The sequence below is a fragment of the Phaethon aethereus genome (assembly GCF_964289735.1).
Source record: "Phaethon aethereus genome assembly, chromosome: 5".
In the NCBI taxonomy this organism is placed as follows: Eukaryota; Metazoa; Chordata; class Aves; order Phaethontiformes; family Phaethontidae; genus Phaethon; species Phaethon aethereus.
Window position 1 is genome coordinate 54,020,673 of NC_138579.1, and position 10,309 is coordinate 54,030,981.

Sequence of the window (10,309 nt, forward strand, 5' to 3'; positions counted from 1 at the left end):
GCATTTTCCAGCAGCGCTGGCATGTCCCAAATTGCACCCTTTTTCTGGGTGACACCCGCAAAAGCGAACGTGAAGGTGCTTTTAGTAGCAGCTCTGGCTGATGGGAAACCTGGGAGCAGGTGAGGGGTTGCACTGAGCACGGCAAAGGGACTCATCCAGGCCCTGGCCACCACGTCCTAGTACTGCGGGCACTGGGGTAGATGAGTTGGGCATCGCGGCCGGAGGCGGTCCCTGGTCCGTCGGTGCTGACTGGCTAGGGCTGGTTTGGAGGCAGAGCTGGCCGGCAGCCTGCTTAAACATTTTTTGGCTGCCAGCATGGGCTGCAGGGACCTCGGGGAGATGCTAAGTGGAGTTGCAAAAGTCTTAGGCTGGGTGCTAATTGTTCCCTTGGTGTCTCTCATGCAAACCCTGATCCCGGTGGCAAGCGAGGGCGGCTCGCCGGCAGCCAGGTGTCACGGCTGGGTGTCACGATGGATGGGAGCCCTGAGTGTGGCTCCATCCCCATTGAGGGCTGTTTGCAGCAGCCTCTGAGCATGGGGTCCTTTCAGCCCAGTGGACCTTCTCCATCACATCCTGCTGTTCCAGCCTTTCCCCTAGCTATTTTAGAATAAAAAAAGGCTTTATGCAGCAACAGGCTTATGGTCTTTAACCCTGTGAGCTGGTGTCCTCACTAGGGCTTACTTGTAAGCTGTCATGCCGCATTGGGCTGCTGCTGCACTCAGCATTGCTTGTCCCCATGTCCCATACGCTCTGTGGCCCTGCCCAGATCCCTGCCATCCCTGTGCTGCCTGCCCGCGCCTGACCCCGCTCGGCATCGGACGTCCTTCCGCATCCCCCAGCCCATCCTCCCCCACAGCTGGGGACACGCCTGGCACCCATCTTGGGGAGGAGGGGACCTGTCTCACACCGGCTGCCAGCCCCATCCGCTCCTCGGGGCAGGGATCTCGTGGTGTTTGCCTCACCGGAGTTATTTTGCAGCAGGCTGAAATTGCTGGGGATGGGCAACAACAACCCCGGAGGCAGGCAATGGCAGCAGGCAGCGTGACTGGCGGCTGATGGGATGGGGTGGTAAGTGGCAATGATGGTATTGATTCATCGACTCCCACGCCAGGATGTGATGGGGAGCACCGGGACCTAACGCACCTCATCACCCACCTTGAGCAAACCCTGTCGGTGTCCCCAGGGCTGTGTGAGCCTGGCTTGGGGTAGGGGATATCTCCTCACAGGTGGGATCTTCATGCACGATGCAGAAATGTGCCTCCAGCCTCATCCAACCATGCCATCCATCTCAATTTCTTTGCCAGCACTAGATGCCATTTAATTATTTCCCTTAATTTCTAGCTGAAGTTGCCTCGAGAAGAACATCATTTATGCAGTTATACCTCCTCCATGTGACAAAGCACCAAAGCAATTGACCCTTCTGGTCCTGGGAGGAGGGTGGGCTTGGAAAGACAAGGGTCAACACCCCATGGTGACCCAAGGATTGGCTTAACATTGCATTGGCTTAAACATGGCTTAACATTAACTCCTTGGAGTGGACCAACCACCCAGCTCCTCTTTGGTGAATCAGTCCTGACCTCCTGGGACAGGTGTTGCTGTGTGAATATGCCCATAAAGGCTCTTAATTCTCACCCATTTACTGTCACCTTTCTCCTAAGCACCAGCTTCACTTGCTGCTGCAGCCAGCATTTTCCAATGTGCCTGCCTGGGGTTAAGCTCTTGAACCCACGTTTAAGCAAACACAGTCTGCTGCTTTGCACACCCTCCCTCTGAACTTCTCCACGCAAAGCACCCTGTTAATAATTATTTGCAGCGTGGGACTTGGCATCTTAGCTTCTCTGGCTGTGAACCCCTGAGTGTTTCCCAAGAAGCTCTGCCACCGGGGTTGTTCAGGGTTAGGTCAAAGATGTGAAGATGCTTGCCTCGTGCTCGTGGCCGAAGGTGCTCGTAGGTTATGGGTGGAAGGGGGTGCAGGAGCATCCCTGATGGATGCCACAGCTGCGCCCAGGTCCTGCAGCCTCCAGCATCCTCTCCCACAACAGCCAGGAGACAATAAAGCTGAACTGCTCGGACATTGCCAATGCAGATGTCTGTTAGCAGCTAAATACCTGCCAACCTTCCCTCCCTGCAGCACCACCTTTTCATAAAAAATTCCTTTCCCTCTCATAGTGCTAAGATGTTTTTTTTTAGCGTTGCAACCCTAAATTGACTGGTGTGTGTGAGTGGGGGATTAAGGGCACGCTCCTGGGCAAAGGTCTCCTGCAATCTCTGTGGGGCCAGCCGGCTGCAGCCTCCGATTCCTGGGGTCACGCGCACCCCCCTAAAACAAGGGCCGCTTGTTTGGCACCGCTGGCAGGGCTGGGCTCAGCGGAGGAGGCAGCTGGCCTGCCCACGGCTGAGCGGAGCGGGAGCATCGCCCGCCTCCCTCCCCGCACCAGGAGGGTGTCGTGGGGGTGTCCCCAGCAGTGGCGGGTTGGTGCCGAGGCAGGGACACCCCGACACTGTGCAGCTTCAGCTGGGACGGCATGGGGTTGCTGAAAAGCAATGGCCAGAATCAAGGACAGGTCCTCTGAGTCCCCTTTGCACCCCTTTGCACCCTTTTGCACGCCTTCATTTCTTTTCCCAGAGTGGAAAGATGTGGAAACCCAGCAGGGCCCAAAGGAAGCCTGTCCCTGTGGGTAGCATGGTGGTGTGACCTGGCCCCCAAGACCTCGGATGGATATTAGAGAAGCATCCTGCAACGAGCCCCCGCAGCTAACCCCGCTTTGGGCTGTAGCAGCAGCAGCAGGAGATCCCTGGGCACCAGCAACCCCTTGAAGGAGGGAGGTTAAAATGCCTCAGAAAGCCAAGACCTTAGGAACATCCCAAACATTAACGAACTTATTACAGATGCCTCTAAGACAGAAACAAGAAGTTTGCCCTTGCAGCAGAGAGGGGGAAGCTGCAGCAGTCCTTGCTGGAAGGTGTTTTTGATGCTCCATCTTTGCCGCAGGGCAGTAAAGGGACGTTTTGATGCTACACGTTTGAGCCATGGCCCGAAGCAGCTGCACTTGGCCCCATATGATGCAATCCTGCAAACCCTCAGCTTCCTTCCTTTTTTCCTATTTTGGGCACATTTTGCCCTGTCATTCCCCGGCCATTGCTGACAGTGCTGGAGAAAGGCACATGGTACCTTCCCCTTGCCTCAGCAGCTCATGCCCTGCAAAGGCTCATGTGGGCCTGTCACCACCACCCTTGACTCAGCTAATTCCCCTTTGGCCAAGGCATTGACTGAGCTCCTGATGGCAAAGGTGAGGGGTCGGAGCGGCGGAGGACATCCAGGACCACCATCACCTCCACCACAGGGACCACCACAACCACCACCACCGCTGGGTCCATGTCCCCACCAAAGCAGCCAGCTCTGCACAGCGGGTGGGGCTGGAGACGGGTGCTTCGAACCCCGCACCAAGACTGGTGGTATCTGACCTGCGTAAAAGTGGGATGAATACCTGTACCTGCTCACCGGGCATGTTTTGAGCATCCCATAATTAATGTTTGCTCAGTGATTGAGGCTGACGGGTGCGTAGCGTTATTAGTGAATGATGAGTAGCTGATGTTGTTGTTGTTGCTACCTCAAGACATCTAATTTCAGCATCTGGACTGAGCAAAAGGGCCAGGGGCCAGACTGCTGGTGCCAAAATCCTGCCGGGCTTTGTATCTTTGGAGGTGGCTTCCTACCAAAGCCCTGACCATGGACATGCCTGCCCTGGTAGCGCCAAATTTGGACCCACATGGTGGCCACAGTGGCAGGGACAGGACCTGTGCTGGTGGCACGGTGGGACCAGGAGCTACCCTTGCTAGGGTGAGATGTGCAGAGCCCCCAAGCCCAGGGTAGTGGAGTCATGGGGAGTGGGCTTGGGGACACAGATGCAAGAAGGTTTTCAGAGCCCTAATCTAAAGCCCAATGAAGGTTTCTTGTGTATTTAACCCATCTTGATGCACGCGTAAAAGAACTGGATGTCCGTAAAACTGCACTGAGTTATCCCAGCCCTGTTCCCACGCTGCTGAATATGGGCGTGAGGGACAAGCGCTCACATGGGGTTGCTCATTTATTTATTTACTGTGGAGAAGAAAGCATTGGTGAGAGTGATGCTTATGAAGCCTTTAAAAAAAATTACCTTCTGATTAAAAAAACCTAAGCCACAGTCATCTTTATCTCCTCTGTCCATAATCCCATTGCCACCCAGCAGGCACTGCCCTGAGCAGCAAGTTTGTATTTACTTACAAGATGATTCTGGGGAGCTCCCACGAATTTGGGGTGCCATGTCCCCAGGCAGCACAGTGGCCTCCAGTGGCAACTCGTTCACATCCAACCCTGGGGGAAGAAACCTGAAAATGAATCCTGGGGGCTGTTTGCTCCCTAGGAAACTTAGGATCAGAGTCCAAAATGCTGGAGGAGAGGCATCCCTGCATGGGGGGTGTCTTGGTGCCAGGCAGGGTCCTGCGCACACCCATGAAGCCCATCTGCACCGAGCAGCTGCACCTGGGACTCCCCACCGACGTCCTCTATCCACAGCCCTAGAGACTCATTTAAGCTCAGGCCTGGGCACCCAGTGCTGCCCTGGTCCGTGAGGTGCTGGTCTGCAGCCCTGGCCCCTGCGTGACTTGTGCTGTGTGGCTGCTCTCCGGTGCCCTCTCCTGGAGGGACATCAGAGGTACATGGCAGCTCTGCCTCCTGGATAGACCCCAGATCTGGGTTGGAGTCTCTGGCCCATCTCCTGCAGCTTCAGTGTCCGACAGGTCTGGGTCTCTTAACGGCACTCTGTGAGCAGCCTGTGTGTCTAAGAAAAGGTGACTTGTGCTATACTCTCTTCTGTATAGGGGCACTGCTTGGCCTTTCTTTCCTCAACCTGGTCCCCCATTTCTAAAAAGCTTGTAGGTCTTTTATGGCTTTGAAGTCTTTCTCCCTCTGCTGAGTTTGGCTGGAGCTGCCTGAAGAACCTGCTAACACGTCAGCCTCCCCAGGAGATTAAGGTGTACATGTCTGGTGAGGCAGGGTCTTGAGAGCTTCCTTTGGGCAGAGATCCTGGGAGTGAATCTTGGAGACTGTCTGAGCACAGCCAAAGTTAGCATTTTTAGTGCTTGGTTTCATGCTTCCTTTACCTCATTTGTGGCTAATAGCTTCATTTATTTCTTTGCAGAGAGAAAAGTCTCCAGCTCCTACAGGGCAGGTAGCTGATAATCTTCAGTGTGTCCTGCAAGGGTGTCCTTCCTTCCTGGACCAGTTGCATCTTTTGGCTTTATCCTAAAACCTAAATGACCTCCTATCAGGACAGAAATGAGCATCAAATCTTTCCTGGTAGTCCATGCTCTCATGCAATGCTCTTGCCCCCTTTCCCTGAGGTTTGCTTGCTGCAGGTGAGGAAATCCTTCCCTCTCCACCAGAAGGTTTGCCTTCAACTGGCCCAGTCCCCTGTGCGGCTGAGAGGGAGGACTGCTGGCCTGCAGCCCATCAGCAGCAGGAAGGGACCCAGGCAGAGGGTACACCCACATCTTGAGCCCCCCGGATGTTATGAAGACCATCATCAAAGAAAATGTGGGGCTGGATCTGAGCCAGGATGGGGCCCTTGGGAGCCCCATCCATGAAGAAAGCCTCGTCGATGGCCAGACCCCACTCCCGGAGCGTCTTGATGGCTCGGATGCCCATGTCCCGGCCACTGCGGGCGGTCACCAGGTAGGTGCGGATGGGGGATTTTTCCTGGCTGAACTTCTTGCGTATCTTCCCAAGGTGCATGGCAAAAGCCTTCAGGGGACCCTGGAAGCACAGCAAAATACTTGGGAGTGGGTGGGAAATAAGGAGACGTCTACTCTGCCTGTACAAGCCACTTGTTCCTCTTCCAGGGTTTCTCAGGGCTCTGCAGAGCACAGGGACACCTGTGGGGTGCAGGACTGGGCAGTGGTGGGACTGATGCTGTGCACTGGGGTGCTCAGGAGGAAGGTGAGTGTTGTGGTGCTCATCCTAATACCCAAGTGACCAGGAAGGTACATCCCACCCTGAGTCCTGCAGGCACTTGCACAGCAAGAGGTTCCAGCCTACAAAAGGTGGAGGTAACCACAACCCTGGATATTTGGGAGCTGATGATCACTTACAGGAGACATCGGGCCAGATCCATTTCCAGTGGGACTCCAGATCAGGCCCACACCAGGGACCGAGTGGTGGATGCAAAGGAAACCTGGATTTGTGCTTTTTTGGCTAGTCATGGCAAAGCCCTAGTGGGAGAGATGCTCACGGTGGGTGCAGACCTTGTGGATGCCCGTAAAAATAGGGTGGCTAGCTCACCTCTCCCATGGGCACGGCCTCCATCGCCTGCTCATACTGCACTGCCCCCTCCAGCCCCTGCTCCCGGAAGACCTGGTCCGTCTCATCGGAGAAGAGCACGGCATCCCCGTCGAACACCACGCGGAGTGGGGTGCTGGGGGCTTGCACCTCTTGCTGGAAGACAAGAGCTGCTGAGACACCTGTGAAACAGAGCAAGGTGAGGCTTAGGAGGGACAACCCCTCCTGGAGGCGGTGCTCCTCCCCACGCATCTGCTGCAGCCCTGTCTGACACCGCAAGTGTCGTGTCGGGTTCTCCGAGCCAGGGGTCTTTCTGTGGGGGTCAGATCAGCCTTTCTAGGGCTGCGTTATCCCCCCGTGGGGATGGACAAGAAGGTGCTGCTGATCAGCAACTGATGTCTGGAGATACTTGGTCTGCTAAAAGACAATGGGTCGTTGTGTAGGTATGAGTAGCCCTCCTCGTGGTGCTTGCTCATCCTGCCAAGCCTGGCTTTAATGCCCAGATTTAGCACTCCATGCTGTGAGTAATAGGGACTGGCACCTCCGCTTGATTGGGGTAATTGGCTTAATTACAGGTCTCTTCCTACAGGCTGCTCCCTGCCCACCCTCATCCGTGGACCGAGGCCCCCGGATGAGAGACACTTGTCCGAGCAATGATGCTCTTCAAGGAGGCTCCAGGAATGCGCTGTGTAGAGAAGGAAAGCCCAGGCTGCAGATGGCTTCCTCCTGTCCTTGAAGGACCTTGGCCAGCAGACATGCTCATACCCAAGCAAATTAATAAGGAGGCAATTAACTCCATTAGAGCTGTTGGGGAGACTGCACTCCCTCCAATCCAGGTCAAGCATGTGCTTACATCTATTGCTGAGCACATGGTAACTCTGCATGTACCAAGAAAGCAAATTTCTACAGCATCCTCACAGAGGAATCGCTGATGCACTCTCATTGATCCAGGGAGCAGCAACAAGCAACATTTTTAGTTAGAAAGACTTGAATGTCAGGCAGGGAATGACCAGCCCGTGGCTGAGCTATGGCCAGAATTATGCATAAAGCACTCAGTGACTTGTGAAGGCATCTGAGAAACCCAATGTGTTTGCAGGCTATCGGTGGGGACAGAAGAGGAGATTGAACTGTTCAGGACTGTACTGGTATTCAGTGTGCCATTCACCCCCTTGCCCTTGTGAAAGCATGAGCTCTGGCATTGCCTCATCGTCCTGTGATGCTTGGGAAAAGTGTGTTGGGTTTGGGGATGTGGCATGGAGGGGAGAACACACCTCTCCGGAGAGCATTGCAGACATCTATCCTGTCAGCCGAGAGGAAGAGCTTGACGCCGTGGGACTTCAGGTACTGTGTGGAGTCCTCGTCACTGACGAAGCAGAACTTGGAGATCTCCAGGCCTTCAGGTCAGGGGGTGTGAGCAAAGCCTGTTATGGCGCAACATCCTCCTCGCAGCCCCCCTCCCCTCCCCTCCGGGGGTCTCAGCATGCTTTGCTGCAGAGCTCAGGGCAATTAATTTCCCAGTGCTGCGTGGGGAACCTGCCCCTGTTCTTGCTGCATCTTCTTGCCCTGTTGCTCCTACAAAACTGCAGAGTGCAGTTAAATATTCCCTTCATCCCTCAAAAAAAACCCCTTAAATCCCAGAGCGCGGTCAGGAAGGCTGACTTAAGAACTCTGTTTCTTTAGTAGCTGCCTGAGGATGCCCAGGCTGTGCAAGATGCTGCCAACCCCCTGGTGCAAAGGATATGGCTGAAGGGAGCCGGAGTCTGCCAAGGAGCCTGTACCCTGGCTATGCTCTGGCACCCTGGACAAGCTGCATGGGGCTGGCAGGAATCGGGCTTGTTTCCAAAATAACCCCTCTCCCTTGTGTCCCGTGGCTCTGTATTTGCCACTGATGCCACACTGTGGTGCCTTATCTGCCTTGCAGCTTCCCGGGGGAAGCAGACACCCGCAGGGATGGGGTCCCTCTTACCGTAGTGCTTGGCGCTGTTGATGATGCGCACGCCACTCTCCGGGCTGTTGTTGGAGAGGACCAAGATGTCAAAGAGGTCCTTCTCTGCTGGGTTGCTCTCTAGGATCTTCTCGTTCACGTACTGTGCTGCCTGTTAGGAGAAGATGAGACTCTCTTGGAGGGGCATGATTGTGATGGCTTTGCCAGGGCTCTTCTGCAGTTAAGTTTAGTGGTTTCTGCTGCATCTGTCAGCTATGGCAAGGTTAGCATGTTATGGAGAGCCATTTTTCAAAAGCCATTGCCAGGAGGGCAGGGAGCAGGATACCCCACTAGGGAGGAGGTGGACATGTGGGACTGGTGAGGAGCACAGCTCTGAATGCACTGCAACAACGCCAAGAGGCCAGGACAGGCATATCTGCACCTTGTGATGGGAGTTGAGAGCAAAAGCTGGGAAAGCTGAGCTTTCACCCAATCCTGCGAGTGTCTGCATGTGCCCCTGGCCAGGTGTGGGGCTCACCTGGATGAAGGTGAATGCTGTGCCTGGTGGCAGGGGCTTGTCCTGGTTGGCCTGCTGGTGCCTTGTGTACTCCTGCTTGCCCTTCTCCAGGTACAGTTTGTGCTCCTCCTCCAGGTTGAAGATGGCTCTGGTGGTCACCGCAATGACCAGTGCCTCACTGGAGTCTTTCTGCAGGACAGGAAAAAAAGAGGGTTTGGGAGACAGCAAAGAAGGAACTTGGAGAGGTGGGGTGAGCAGGGGGACGCAGGACTCCACAGACCAGGGTGGTGGGGTTGGGCATTGGAGGCATCACCCATGCATCATGGTTCCTGATGCCAGAGGGCCTTTGGAGAAGAAGTACCAAGGTACCAAGCCCAATCTTCATCTTCAGGCCACCAGGGATGGGACAGGCAGTTGTGAAACGCTAAACTGTCTGGTAAGTGCCATATGCTCTGAGGACAGCTCACACCAAGAGGGGGTTGCTTCATAATTTTGGTGTTTGTGGGCACAGCACAGCCATGGTCATCTGTTTGTGCTGAGCTGGGCACTACTGGGTTTCTCTGCACATACTTGTGGTTTTACCCTTTGTTTGTGTCTGTTCTGGAGAGTCTAATAAAGTCTCTATATATGTACAGAAGCTGCTGCTTTCTTCCTGGCTGCTCCAAAATTTAGGTGTGAGCAAATGTACCCATCCTGTCCGTGCAACTAGAGTTTCAGTCCCCTGTCCGTGCAACTAGAGTTTCAGTCCTGCAACCCCTTCCCATGTGGAAATCGCACAGACCTTACTGTTACCAGGTGCCCAGCAGCCCTGGGACAGGCCACTTCTGCTGAAACCTAGGCAGAAGCAATTCAGAGCACCACAGCTCCAGGTTGTGGTGTGTCCTCTCCTGTGGTGGCATTTCAAAACTTGATTTAGAAATCCAGGATGTGTGTTTTGTAATAAACAACCTTTTACCTGTTTCACATCAGTGTTTATGACTGTGCTTTCAGGCTCTGCCATCTTCGACTTTCAGCCTCAAAGAGAAAATATACAATTAAACTGATGCATTGTAATACAGCCAATTTAGAGAGGGGAAAGAGTGGAAAAGAAAGGACCAAGTGGAGCAGCCCAAATGAACCTGCTTCTGCTGACAACAGCTCTGCTCTGAGAAAAGCCTGGTCTAATAGTTCCAATTAAATATGATGAAGTGGCTTTTCAATCACAGTTCACTGCTGGGTTTTTTTTTCCTCATCCCAAAGAGTATTTTCCTCCAGGGGGAACTGCTGAAAGTGGTTGTGAAGCTCTTCCCAGCAAAATAAGTCTGTCTTTACACACTTTAACTAGGGCTTGGAGATTGATTGGAGCTAAAAAGCCAAAATAGGTCAGATCTTATGGGTAGTCCTGTAGTTCACATCCTTATTGCCTTTCTTGCTATTTTTTTGTTTGTTTGTTTGGTGAATTTGTATCCACAAATAAGCAAGTCCACTGTGTAAGCAGCTCATTTGCAGCTGCAAAAGGCCCGAGTAAGTACAGTTGTGTGGTGAGGGCTTGGGTGCAGGACAGGATCCCACT

At 53.9% G+C, this 10,309-nt stretch overlaps 1 protein-coding gene across 1 annotated transcript; it reads right to left on the bottom strand.

Annotated features, from left to right (window-relative positions):
• Positions 1-5,491: 5,491 nt before the first annotated feature.
• LOC309406028 (cytosolic 5'-nucleotidase 1A-like) lies at positions 5,492-9,757 on the bottom strand (the record flags this gene model as incomplete). The annotated part of the gene is made up of 6 exons (XM_082001025.1): positions 5,492-5,794; positions 6,320-6,498; positions 7,588-7,710; positions 8,283-8,412; positions 8,779-8,946; positions 9,713-9,757. 6 exons carry the CDS (start codon positions 9,755-9,757, stop codon positions 5,492-5,494), a joined length of 948 nt encoding a protein of 315 aa, XP_081857151.1.
• Positions 9,758-10,309: the final 552 nt, after the last annotated feature.